The sequence below is a fragment of the Anarhichas minor genome, unplaced genomic scaffold (genome assembly GCF_050575085.1).
Source record: "Anarhichas minor isolate MPS153535 unplaced genomic scaffold, ASM5057508v1 ptg000026l, whole genome shotgun sequence".
Lineage (NCBI taxonomy): Eukaryota > Metazoa > Chordata > Actinopteri > Perciformes > Anarhichadidae > Anarhichas > Anarhichas minor.
In genome coordinates this window covers 1,853,963-1,868,183 of record NW_027466472.1, presented here as the reverse complement: position 1 = coordinate 1,868,183, position 14,221 = coordinate 1,853,963, and the positions used below count along the sequence as shown (strand labels likewise).

General features: G+C 44.5%; 1 protein-coding gene across 1 annotated transcript in view; it reads left to right on the top strand.

Annotated features, from left to right (window-relative positions):
- The window catches only part of gjd1b (gap junction protein delta 1b), a 31,434-nt gene that overhangs the window by 825 nt on the left and 16,388 nt on the right, over positions 1 to 14,221 (top strand). Inside the window, exons 2-3 of the mRNA XM_076101008.1 lie at positions 99 to 172; positions 1,503 to 2,515. Coding sequence (XP_075957123.1) covers positions 2,445 to 2,515 — 71 coding nt within the window. The 5' untranslated portion in view covers positions 99 to 172; positions 1,503 to 2,444. The remainder of the gene's footprint in view (positions 1 to 98; positions 173 to 1,502; positions 2,516 to 14,221) is intronic.

Genomic DNA, 14,221 nt, shown 5'->3' with positions numbered 1-14,221 from the left:
TCCGATACCAACACTATTAATATATTTTTGAATAGCTGCTGCAAATGCGTATGTACTGTCCTTATTCTATAAATGTCCAATATTTACTCTCCTTTTAGCTGATTGTCTCCATCAACTTTACTCCCAGTCTGAGAGCCGGGCTGTAAAACCAAGAGAGAGGAACTGCAGTCAGGTGATTCTCCTTTTATAATATGAAAAATGTTGATTATGACTAATTCAAGTCAGTTATGAAGCAAAACATTTGAGACGTTTGCTTGTTCCAGCTCCTCAAGTGTATGCTGATACTCAGATTTTAATATCATTTGCAAACTGAATATCATTTTGTGTTTAGACTGTTGTTTGGGCAACACATGCAAACTCAAGCCAAACCCCCCTCCAAGAAACTCTTGCCAGCAAAAACAAAAAAAAGAGATAATTTTGATCCCAATATGATTCTCCAAATACTTTTGGAATCTTTCCCTACTTTGCCAAGAATATATAATATAATATAATTGTGTACAAATATATTTAGGGCCTAAAACAGTCCAGTTTAAAGGCAGGGTTGGTAATAAGCAAGATTTAAACAAATTTTCCAGCCCAGTGTTGAACTATCACAGGGTGTCAGCTTAAATCGCTGACACCCTGTCCCTCCAAAGCCACTCCCCCCAAAAGCATCATCGTCATCATTAGTAACGTAAAAAACGAACGTGGCTATTGTTAATACTCACAGCTGTTAAATTGCACGTTTCAGAGTGCGATCAGGTAGACAGGCAGGTAGCTTATTACAGCCACAGATACCAGATTTCTTTACGTCAGAGCATCAATGAATCTATTGATTTCTGTCAGGATGGAAACAGTATTTCAGCAAATATAGCAAACAATGTCTTTGAAGAGGATTACCAACCCTGTGGCTTTAAGAATGTGGACTCTCAAATATATCTGAATCAAACTTGAAATGTAATCAGTCTGCAATTGTAGATGTCCTCAAGTGGAACTGCCTCTGCCCATCACTAACCCCAAAAGACCCATGATTACTGTGTGTGTGTGTGTGTGTGTGTGTGTGTAAGAGAGAGAGAGAGAGAGAGAGAGAGAGAGCATCCAACTCATCGAGCAAATTACTCTAAGTCTTGATGACTGTCACTAATTCCATTTCCATCTCTCTCTCTCTCTCACACTCTCTTTCTCTCACTCACTCACTCACTCACTCACTCACTCACTCACTCACTCACTCACTCTCTTTCTGCATTTGCATGGCACTGGCTTTGATGTCTCTGTCTGGATGTGTGTGTAAACAGCAAAGATCATCCATGTATTCAATGCACTCAGACACGAAGATGATAAAAACACAGATGGAAGACAAAAATCATGAGCGTTGTGCGCTGAGAGTGGAAAACGGTTTGTGTGGTGTTGGTGGTGGAACAGTAAGAGATGAAGAGGAGGAGGAGGAGGGAATAAACACAGTGATGGAGAGTGAGTGAGAGGGGGGAGGAGCAGAGGGATGATTTCTCTCTCTAATCCTCTAGACACACGCTCGGTCTGGCTGCCTACTGGCTCAGAGAGAGAGAGACGGAGGCAGGTGGAGGGCTCAAACGGAGAGAGAGAGAGAGAGAAAGAGAGAAACCAAGTGGGAAGGGAAAAACAAGATGAAGGGAAGAGAGGAAAGGAGAGCTGCCTCTCGTAAACCACACTGACAGAAAACACCGAGAGAGAAAGAGAGGGGCAGCGAGGACGAGGAGGACTGGAGAGACTAGCGAGTCTCACACGGTTTCAAGCAGAGGGAAGGAGACGGAGGAAGAGGAGGAGGAGCGCAACGCTTCAGTCCAGCACTGCCTGAACCAAACCTAGGAGAGAAGGAGAGGAGCAACAGAGTGGAAGGGGAAGGAATCCAATCGAATAAAATAGCTGGAAGAGAGGACAGAGGGAGGAAGTAATGATTGAGGATGGAGGAGCGGAGGACGAGCAGAGACACAGATCCTCGGTTACTCAGGCTCACATGAGTGTATGGACCTGAGCCCGCTCCAGAAGTTACTACCACAAGATGCTGTCAAAGAAACCAGAGTGTGAGGGCGGAGTGATGGGCGGTGAAACTCAGTAGATGAGTCTCCGGACCAGGTCTGTGTGTGAGAACATATGACGGACCAGCTGTTTTAGGAGGTGAACAGGGTCTAGGTGCACCCATAGGAGGGCAGTGGGGAAGAAGGACGCACAGATGGAGAGTTACACGTTTTACAGCTAGCACGTAGACGAGCTTCAGTCCGAACCATCTCAGGTGCAGTTAAGGGCGCGTGTGAATGAACGGAGCTCGGTCAAAGTTGCTTTTTGTCTGAAGGCCTCCCTACCTCATCTCGACCCAACAAGTGGATTCGAAAGACTCACAAAACGGGACTTTTAACTCGTGCGCTGCCGACTGGGGAAGACCCCCTTCCTGATTTCTAGTGCCCAGTGAATGCCTCCGAACTCCAGCCATGGGAGAGTGGACCATCCTGGAGCGCCTCCTGGAGGCCGCCGTGCAGCAGCACTCTACTATGATCGGAAGGTGAGTTCTCGACAGAGTGTGAGGGTGTGTTTGATAGCGGCCAGGAGTGCATTCATCCTCATGTTTCAATATTATATGCGCATGCATATACACACGGTATCTAAAACACAAGTATGCCAATGCATGAAGAATATGAGTCCTTCCCTGCTTTCAGGCTTTAATCCCTCTGAGCGACATGATGGGACACAGAGGCTTTGGCCATCAGAGCATCCAGCGCTCATTCATTCTCTACACTACCTCTCCGTGCTGATGTTCTTCCTCCCGCCGTCCTGTTACACAAGCGTGCCTCATTTGAGCTTTCCCACAATTTCCTCCCCTCCCTTCCCTCCCATCTCTCGCTTTCTTCCTCTGTCAAGTATGAAGTCATTCCTCAACCTAAAAACAAAAACGGCTGTTGCGATTTATGCATCATCCTGCAATGGCGAGATGTCTTGTATTTTAGTTTGAATAACTCGTCCTCGTCGGCCGCAGGGCGAGCAATTATTGATGAGCGATTTAGCCACAGAGGCACATCAGCTCCGTGGACGGTATCAAACACGATTTTACATCTGGTAGAGGACACGTTCCGGAGTTTGAGGGTTTTCCTGGGACATGTTTGAAAACCGCAGGTTCAGCATGGGTTCATCGGAGACCATCTGAATTAGCGGTTTAAACCAATCCCCTGAAGCTCCTGACTCAGTCTGGCTAGTGGTACTCTTGAATTATTGAGTGAATAAATGTCAGCCAGTTCAAGAAGAAGAAGTAAATGATGTGGAGAAACATCCTTTCTTTTGGCAGAAGATGAGTTGTCCTCTGCTGACAAAGCTCTTGAGTGTGAATTTTGTCGGGTTGTGAAACTGAAGCGATTTGGAGTCTTGTTGTGAAAGCAGTTTGCCGGTTGGATGGGTTAGTTGGAGTCGCTTCCTTCGAGTGTTGTGATGAACGATTGCTCAGCATTTGCCTCCCTTTCATTCATGAGACACTGAAGGAGCGGCGCCGCTCATCAGCTGGACGAGTCATCCTGGCTGCAGGGTCCCGGCGAGAAAGAGACAGAAAGAGGAGGTTGTCGAGGACTAAGAAGAAAAAATTAAATCCCCAAAGGAAATCGAGGAAAAGAGAGAGAGAGAGAGAGAAGGAGAAGGAGAGAGCAAGAGCGAGAGAGAGAGAGAAAACAAGTTTGGTTTGCAAAGTAGAGAGGAGCCGAGCGGCACAGAGTGCGAGATGTGAGAGACGGGAAGCGGATGACGGGGAAAGAGTAAAAAAGACGAGGGGCGGTTATTCACAGACAAGCGAGCAGACACATGGCCTCGGTCTGCAGGGTGTTGGGAGGAAGCCAAGAGGACCGTCTCGTCACGAGATGGTGCCGCGTGTCATGACCCGGGCGTGGGCAACCAGGACATCCGGCGGCAAAATAAGTCGTGTTCACCTTTTGTCCTGACAGTTTGAAATGTTTGACGAGAGGAACCGGCAGAACTTTTACAAAATATTAGAATTCACACTTAGGATTGCCAGCAGCTTTGTACCGTTTCCCTTGCATTTGTTTAGGCTCAATACCTTTGGTGTCCATTTCCACAAACCCTCACGATACTGTGATGTTTAAACTGTTTCAGTTTAATTTCAGTGTTCAAGTTTTGAACTTTTTCTTTCTGAGAAAACTGAGGTTGTGAGTTGAGCTCTGGTTGACATGTTGAAGGATGTAGCGACTGCTGCAGACTCTTAATCTCGATGTGTTATCGAAGTCAACGCACAATAGCGCTATAACATGCATTTATAGTTATTACAGTTAGTACTTAATGTAGCAATCCTTACGATTTCAGTCCTCGTTGATTCAGAATTTCTATTTGAGTTAAAACAGTGGAGGTGTGCCTTTAAATCCACAGTCTGGAGTCTTTTTGGTGATACAAGAGCTTCAGGTTTTGTGTGCATTCTATTTTTTGTGAGTACACAATGTAGTAAAACTGTAATACTGCTTTTTTTCGGGAATGTCGCCCATCCAGTTCATAATACTGCAAAAAAAAAATATATATATATATATATATATTGCAATACTTTCATCAGTGGGTCCTAAGATCGATCACCTTTGTGTTACCTCCTTTGGGGATAGATAATGACTAAACAGATATTTATTGAAATGGAAATCTTTAAATTGTTTAGCGTTCAATCTCAGTTCCACAGCTGTAAACTCACATATTGACTAACCGTCCAATTGGTTGTCGATTCCTTGTGAAAGACACACTGACTCTATAAAGAGAATTACATTTGTGGTTTCCAAGGTAAAAAAACAGTAATTCATTGGATGTAACAACAAAGCAGGTTTGCACTTATTGGAACTCTAAGGGGCTGTGCACAAGCGTTTCAGGGTGCGACGGCTGCACCTCGAGATAAAAATAGTTACATTGTAAATAGAACAAGCAATCACAGCCGGCAGATGTCTTTTTCTTTCTTCCGTAAACATAGAGCTTCATAGCCCCACGGACTATTTTACTTGCTTCACCCACCTTCCCGTCCAAAGACGTCACAACATCCAGTTGAAAGGTCCGACAAACTGAGACAAACCAAGTAGTAAAGCTACTCTGAGGGATTTACAGTGCCGGAAAATGTATTTATTGTTGTTTTGACTTTGTTTAGTTCAATCATTGAGGCCTCATGATAAATTACCGCAACTTCTTCATCATCGTCATCGCAGTGCGCATGGTTTTGGTTGCTTAGTAAAGGCAGGCACGACAGGAGTGCAACGTCCCTTAGCACCTTTGGATAAAAGAATGAAAGGTGCACGTCTGGCATGTTCCACGCGTTTTTAGATGCAACATGTGAAAAGGGCCATTGCTGCCAAGACAACATCCGTAGCCTTTGACATTTATCCAACTTGTCCAGTTCGGAAAACAAATGGAGGATGTCCTTCATGGTAATTAATTATCTCTTAAATGTTGTTAAAGGGAAGCACTCCTAATCACTCAGTGATAATATGAAAAAGCTAGTCAGCCATTATTTATCTGTGGTGTCGGTGCGACGGCCTGTACGTTCCCACAGTAAAGTGCCATCCCTGCAACTGGCTTTTTCTACGGCTCAAAACCATCTAATCTGGGACATCACTGCTGCTGACATGAATTTTTATAAACGCACGCTAATACTCCCTCAATCCTAAAAACCTATTGCGATCCCATTGGTCGGCGCAGGGTGCCGTCCTGCGTGAGGAAGCGTCGGACAGGTTGCTGTCCCCGAGGCGAAGCCAGCGTGTGCTCTCATGAGCCAACCACTACAACAGCCCTACAGGCCCCAGTGCATTCGTCATACATGAGTCACACACACATTAGGGGGGGAATATTACACTTGTTGTTTGTGTGTAAGATTACAAGCGGCTGTGGAGATCCCCTTCTACGGTCAGGGTTTGTACGTGCGTGTGCATAAATACTCTTCTGTGTGCTTTGTGGGGGGTTTCCGTCCCGTCTGTGTGTTCACCTGCTACCTGTGATTAATTCCTGCCATTACGGGCAGTGTGGCGGGTGCAAATTGACTTCGACCAATCTGACGGGCTGCAGTTCTCCGGCGCCTTGATGGACCGTGATGAAGCGCTCTCTACCTAACTACTGTCAACACATCACTGTGGTCCCGCTCCCGTAGGCTACAGCCCCACACGTGAGCTGCCATTGGTCAGAGTGGGACCGCTAAACATGCAGGTGCATCCTCCCACCACCACGTTGGACATTGATCTCCAATAATGGATTAGGAAGTGGAGCCTGATAGAAGACAGACAGGGCTTTAGGCTTTGAATCATGACGACAGACTGGAAGTGGTCACAGTGACGTCACCTATTGGTTTGTAGACTGCCAGTTTGGAGCCTTGAGTTTGGCATTTTTTACCGTCGCCATCTTGTTTTTTTTTGCAACCACAAATGACACGAGACGGGGGAGCTGAGTACAACTGAATGCTGAATAAGACTTTTATGCGACCAAAAATGTTACAATTAACTTTTATGAACTGAAGACACACTGTGAAAGATTTCAAATTCTAAGATGAAAACTCAGACAACTCCCAGACGGGACAAGGCCGTGTTAGCGACCTGTCAATCAAAGGCAGCCACACATACCCTGCTGTATGGTCTATTTGACTCTAAATGGACCATAAGTTACTAAATGAACATCATGCTGTATGGAAGAAGACTTGAAACTCGAGATTGAGACCATAAACTCATGTTTACAATGTTTACTGAGGTAATAAATCAAGAGAGAAGTAGAGTCATTTTCTCATAGACTTCTATAGAATCTGGGTCAGTCGAGAGAATGCAAGTTTGGCTTCAGACAACTGAGTTGTAAGCACAAAAAAGTGTTAGAAGACATACAGAGTCAACTTCCTGACCTGTTTTAAGTGGCTGTGATTGTTGGAATGTCTATTTTGGATCTGGCAGTTGTTACAAAAATTGTCGGATGTCACCCCCTCTCCAATTCCACTGTGGGAAAGGAGGTTTCAGACGCTGTTGTCAAGGACTTTAGTTAGCCCACCGAGGCCTTGAAACAGCACAACAGGAGCTTTTTAAAATACAGTCCTAGCAGCTGTAGTTTACCAGGTAGAATCCCTGAAGAAGAGATGGTTGAATGTTTGATTGCATCTCAGCATGCCTTTGCACGTGTGCACTTTACAGGAGGTGATCAAGTGTGTGTGTAGGTGGGTTTCTGCAGAAGCTCTGCACCCATCTCTAGGCCAGCTCGCTCAGCATGACTCCTCAGCACGGCTCCCCCTGAGTCAAATGAGTGTTGTCACTCAGGAGCCATCAGCTCATCCGTCTAAACCATGTGTGTGTTTGTGTGTGTGTGTGTGTGTGTGCCACATGCACTCTTTCAGCGCAGCACATTGAGCCAAAACCAATATTTTTTAGTGAGCAGTGTGTACAGCGTGTGTCCGTGTTTGACGACGGGTTACAACTCCGATCGTCACGTGACCTTTAGATCATCGTGAATCCCCTGCGGAGCGCTCGCAACCCCCACGGAGGTGATGATTTTGTGTGCGCAACAATGATTCTTATCTGGCAAACGTGTGCTATATTGCGGAGAGAAGAGGTACAGCGAGAACGGGGCTGTGATATCGCCTCGCTTGCGTCAGAATCCCCAGAGAGGGCGTTAAAAAAGGAGACTTACAGAAGGCCAAGCGAGACCTCCGAGATCTATTCCCTCCGTTGCTCCTTGTCTCTGCTTTCACGCTTCCTCTTCCACATGTAATGACCCCCGGGATGCTGGCGGCTGTAATGTCAGAGCCTTCTCCGTGCTGCCATAAGAAACCAGAGATTAAAACGACCTCATGTATTCCATAGGGAGATTATGACTGGGAGGAAGATGCATGGAATTCCTGCTGTATCTTGGAATTTGTCTTTATGCAAATATACAGCATCCTCCGGCTGATAAAACCTCAATACATGGACGTTTATCGAGTGAAATAATCATAATGTCAAAGATAAGATGATTCCTCAAGTGAGCATTAGAGTTCATGTCAGCGCTGATAGTGGGATTGATTTACTCCAGCTGTGCTGCTGGAGATATACACACATCCTGGAAATGAGCCCGGCAGCAGGGAAGAGCTTCTCGCAGCCTTTTCATGACTGGAGTACTACAACCAGCCTCTGTGGGGACCGCCGGAGATGCACAGTTGTAGCTGGGGGAGAAAAATAGGGAGCAACTGTGCGTAATTATGCAGCTTGTGTTCTCATTTCTTTCTGCTTACACTTCATATACACTTCCCCCCCTCCAGCTTCTCTCTGCTTCTCTCAGCTGCTTATACTCTTTTCTCCTGATCCTCACAGTCCGCAAAGGTCAGGGGTGACGAGGTGTAATCGACTCTCATTGCATGTGTATGCGTGCGTTCATCAGCCACTACGTCGGAAGATAAACCTCCATCATCATCCCGGGTTAGCGGAACTGGAAGACAATAACACGGATGACGATAGAGAAGAGAGGGATGAATGGATAAAGATAGAGCGATTAGGGCAGGCGAAGGGGTCCGAATTCAGACGGGTTTCACCTTGAAGGGCCCATGGGAGAAACCGTCTCTGGCAGGGTGACTCAGTAAGGCTTACAGGTTTAGCGTTAGCACCTCGCTGGAGGACAGAGCCGGTCAGCGTCAGAACTGGAGGGGTAGTTTAACCCGGACATTACCTCACACGCACAAACACACGAGAGCAAACCTGCAAAAATATTTAGCCACCTGCACGAGTCATTTAGTCTCGTGTTCATTTGTGATTCATGTTTAAATTTTCATCAATATAGAATTGGAACAGAGACCTTGGAATGATTATTCTGTTGCCTTTACTTTTTTTAGTAAAAGTTATGTTTTCGTGTTGAAAGCAGTGAATCCAGTTTGAAAGCTCGCCGGTGCATTCAAAGACCTGTGATCAGTTGTGACATCCAAGGGAGTGAAAATCTCCCGCCAAGATCTACAGCACGCTGTCAGAAAATCAATACTTGAACACTCTTAAAATGAAAAGCGTGTCCTCGTTCGCATCTGCATTACCACATGATGACGAGCGATGCGATGAATTATTTATCTTAAGTTTTACATTTCTGCAAGATGATTTTCATACCTTGTTGACGTGAGCTATACAGCAAGGCATACGTTATTGATGTATTGGTTTAAAAAAAATATTAGATGCCAGCTTTATTGGAAAGTTAAGGCCTAATAAGGCAGGTGATTTAATGTCGAGTAGTGTAACCATGAATTCTTAATGGGACGGTGTAGTCACTCTGTGGTAATACAGTTTCTCTTCGGATAAATCTTCTTTGATCAACATCAACATGACAGGACGGTAAAACACCCAACTTCACTCTTGGTTTTTCACATTAGACTCTGGACTTGTAACTGTCACCCTAAAACAACGACAGAACCAAAAGCACTTTGAGGAAAGCGGACATGAATAAGTAACCCACGCATGAACAGTAACGATAGTCTTTGAATCGTCTTTACAGAGCGGAGCAAAAACTGTGGTTTAATGATAAACAAATGTAAAGCTAAAGCAGATGCGCTCACTCGTATGTTCTGTAACATCGGACTCTCTTATGCAGTCAGATGCAAACAAAACTACATAAAATATGAGGGATACAATTAAGACAAATAGCAAACTTTGATCTTTGTTTAGTACGAAGCCGCGCTGCGGCGTTTGAAGTCTTTCTCCGCTGGGTCTATATTTGTGTGAGCTCGTGGCTGTGAGATCATTGTCTTATTTATAAAACCTGCTTTCATCATTCATGACTAACAGCATTTCAATGTCGGCATCATAAAGTTGACATTCTCGTTTTGCTGTGATTGTTTGTCTGCTGACGTTCTGATAAAATCTTCTCACTTTATCTCACTCAATCTCTCTGTTTGAAGATGAAAAGGACTTCTTCCATTGATTTATCCTCCTTATCCTCGCCCCCGCCTCAACTCCCATCATCGGCTGCATCTTCACACTTTTCTGTGGTCTTTAATGAACAAGCTGAGACTGCGGTACATTCATCTCTTTTGTGTGTGTGTGTGTGTGTGTGTGTGTGTGTGTGTGTGTGTGTGTGTGTGTGTGAGAGACGACTTCCTCAGAGGCAGTATCAGCCTGTGAACAGTGTGATTGACTCAACATGAGTAAAAGAAAATCGTGAGTGCACAGAGTCGCACCTTGCTGAAGCACACACCGTCTCCGCCAAGACCAACATGCTAAAAGGAGACATCTGATTCACTGCCCCCTCACAGGGGTCTACACACACACACACACACACAGTCACACACACACACTGTCTTAACCAGATGGTCATCCAAACATGTGCGTAAGCAAACTTGCAGCGTGGTTAATATATTTAGTCATAACTCAGGGGCAGAAACATAAACATAGACGAGCTTTCTCACACATACACACACACACACACACACATTCTGCCAGAGCTGTCACAGTACTCGTCTTTGCATATGAGCAACCAGATAGAGTGTGACAATGCATTCACACCTCACCACATACACACACACACACATGATCCCATTCACAGATTGTCCAATTAAGCAGTGAATTCAAGCTGCGGTGAGTGCGTTTGACTGTCGGCAATATGCTGCATTCACACAGCCCTCTGAGCCAATTATGAACAAGCTACTTGGTGGACAGACGCATACATTAACGACCTTTAGAGTGACAGCATGCAGGACTAGCACTGGTGTTTACTGGAGGAAGCTGTACCTCCCATCCCATACTAAACATCTACTGTATTTAGTCCAGAATATACAAATGAGATGTAATGTGATGATAGTACAATAGTAGATGGTTATTATAGTTAGTGAACGTTAGAGGTGCTGGTAGGTGGATCTCGAAACCCATCGGCTGTCTTTCTAACAACGATTTAGACTCTGGGTGCAAGGGCCAATATTTCAGGGGTTCTGATGTGATATCCGAGCCAAGACTTCCTCTTCTGAGCGCTGGTCATTGTTTACAGTCCGATTTGCAACTTGAGCAATGAGAATGGAGCAGGAGTTGAGAGACGACGTCTACGAGCCAACTGTTTCACAAGAAGGTCGTTTACGCTCAGTTAACAGTTTGTTTAGCTAATAAAAAGCTAAATCAGACGATAGCCGCTGGTTTCTCGGATTGCATTTTCGGCCAATGCGGCCGAGCATACACGGAGGCGTTAATGCATTATTCTCGGAAACGCCAGAAGGCTGTGAAGAAGCCATAAACCGTCCTCCAGAATGCCGAGGAGGGATCGTAATTATCTGTAAACTCATATCGCTTATTCATGCTCTACTTTGTACAGGCCCTGAAAAAAATAAGTCAATTATTAAATGCATTATAAAGAAACAAAGGTTGAATATCTTGTAAATTTGTTTTTGCTGCAAAATATGAAGATTCTTTTGACCCCTAAAAACGAAATGGCCTTCTTTGTATAATCCCTAGACATGTAAATAGTGCTTTTATCAGTGAAATATTTGCGACAGTCACGTGATCTGAAAATTCAGAGACCACCTGCTGACCCTTTACGCACGACGCGCCGGCCGTGATTACGTCACTTTCTGGCGCGCACACCTCACCCCAGCTTCACGAGTATAAACTAAGCTTTAAGCCTTTGTTGCTGCCCTCACGGACTGTTTACCTGTGTGCAACCAAAGCCTGCTCAAACGTGATCAAACTCATTATAAGCAGGAAACGAGATGTTCAGACGTGTAAAATAAGAATTAAGACGTGTCATTTAAATGGTCACATCTTCTGTGCAGTTATTTCCCATTTGAGCTGAATGATGCATTACAAGTCTGATTTTAAACAGGCCGGTCAGGACTTGTTGTACTCTTTAATTCATGGGTTGGGACACTTACCCTCACTGTACTTATAAACCCAATTTCATCAGACATGTATCGAATCAGAAAACACATTAAATCCACACGTCAATGCACCTCAGAAGATCCAATCATCCACCACGGACAACACAAGAATCTTCTACCAACCCTAAAGCAGAAATGAAAGAAAATGAGATGTGATGTTTACTGTCATCTATAGCACGAAATAGAAAAGCAAGAAATGAATACTTCAGTATGCAAATTGAATGTCTGATACCCACTCTCGGATCAGAAATACTCAGATCTTTTACTTAATACCACAGTGTACAAATATACAGTTACAAGTCCCCCATTCACAATCTTACCTAAAAGTACATCAGTAGCATCAAAACAAACTAAAAAGTAAAAGTACTCGTTGTGCAGAATGGCACTTTTCAGAATATTTTTTTATCACGTCACTGGATTATAATTAGTAATGAATTAACGTGTGAATCACTGATGTTGCAGCTCAACTACTTTATATACTGCCGGCGAGCTTAATCCCTAATAATACACCATCATGTATCAGTTGATTGATATTTTGTATTAATAATCTCAATCTGCAAAGTAACTCAAGAAAAGTACGAGTACCTCAAAATTGTACTGAAGTACTTGAGTGACATTCCACCGCTGCCCACTCTGGATACTAGATGCAGAAATGTAATTTTAGTGTTTTTCAGTCATATTTTCCGTTGGAGGCAGCATTGTACATCAAAAGCACAGTAATGATATGTATAAGAGTGTGTTTTTTGAGTATGTGTTTGGGATGTTCCCTGCTCAGCCATGTGCTGTCTGTCTGCTTGTGTGTCATGGAGGCTCCCTGCATGTGCCAGAGCTGCTGATTTGAGTTGGAGTTTTGGCACGGGAGAGTCGCGGTGGGCGGGGAGTTGGCATAGACGCGGCGGCCCTAGCTCGGGATTGTCCAAAACCCACCGTTTTAATCCGGATTACGCCCATCATCATTTCTCTCCCTCTCTTTCTCTCTTTCTGTATTTCCATCCATTGACCCCCTCCCTCCCTCCCTCCCACCTCTCCCACCCACGCATTCGTTCCCTTCCTCTCCCCCTGCTGCTCTTTCTCTCGCTCCTGCCTCACCCCTCCATCACAACCTGCCCAAAAAATAAAAACCCCAATGCTCACTGGCTCTTCTGTTGCCATGGTGAACACTCGTATCGCTTCTTTTTTTTTGTCGTTTCTGCCGATGATCTGTCCTCAACGATCACTCAGAGTGGGGTTCTTTCTTTCTTTCAGCAAGTCTATTTTTAATGCCCGGGCTCCAATTTTAAACTCTTACTTTTATCGCCTTGTCCGTTGCCAAGGTAACTGCCACAGCTGGTATCGCCATGGAGACCCTTTGCATACACGCCACACTTTGTGTACCGGTGCTCCGGAAACACTCAACCTCCCCAGGGATCAATCAAAAATGTCCTTTTATAGTCATGAGCCAGGGTAGATTGGTATTACTGTGTGTGTGTGTGTGTGTGTGTGTGTGTGCGTGCGTGTGTGTGTGTGTGATTGTGTGCACATGCATGTTTGAGACCATGTGTTAAATTTGAATTATTGTCGGCCTCTGTAGGACAATGATCTTCATCAATTTATCTCCAGAGCCCGTCAGTTCACATCCATCACCACGCTACTTAAATACCTTTGTGTGTGTGTGTGTGTGTGTGTGTGTGTGTGTGTGTGTGTGTGTGTGTGTGTGTGTGTGTGTGTGTGTGTGTGTGTGTGTGTGTGTGTGTGTGTGTGTGTGTGTGTGTGTGTGTGAGTGAGTGAGTGAGTGAGTGAGTGAGTGAGTGAGTGAGAGAGATGCATGGAGGGACACAAAGAGATGGATAGATAAGTGTACAGTATTAGAATATGCTATTATTAGATTTCCATTTTAGGAGTTTACAGAACCAGGATTACACACAGAGACGATAGAAGAGTAGAAGAGTAGTCTGTCACCAACTACTTGTCATTGCAACAGAAGTACACAGTACATACAGGCTGTTTATCTGTGTACTTATATTCAGCATGTCAGGAAACATTCTATTTATAAGACAATTAATAGATGAATAATCCTAAAAGGTAACAACTAATATCTACAAGTACTTTATATAAGTAAAAGTACAGAGGTATTATCAGCTTACTTAAAGTATCCAAAATAAAAGTACTTCAGAAGATTGGCCCCTGTGAATGACATGTTACCATATATTACATTATTATTACTGTTGCATCCATGCACATGTGGCATTTCACTGTTTCACTCAGCTTTCACTGCTGATAATACACAGCTGAGGCTTAGTCCAGTGTTTTCCAACCTCTGGGTCAGGCCCCTTCCAGAGGGTCACAAGATAACTCTGAGGGGTCGTGAGGTGATTAAAGGGTGAAACTGCTTTCAACTCACAGACATCAGAAACCAAACAACCACACATCTAG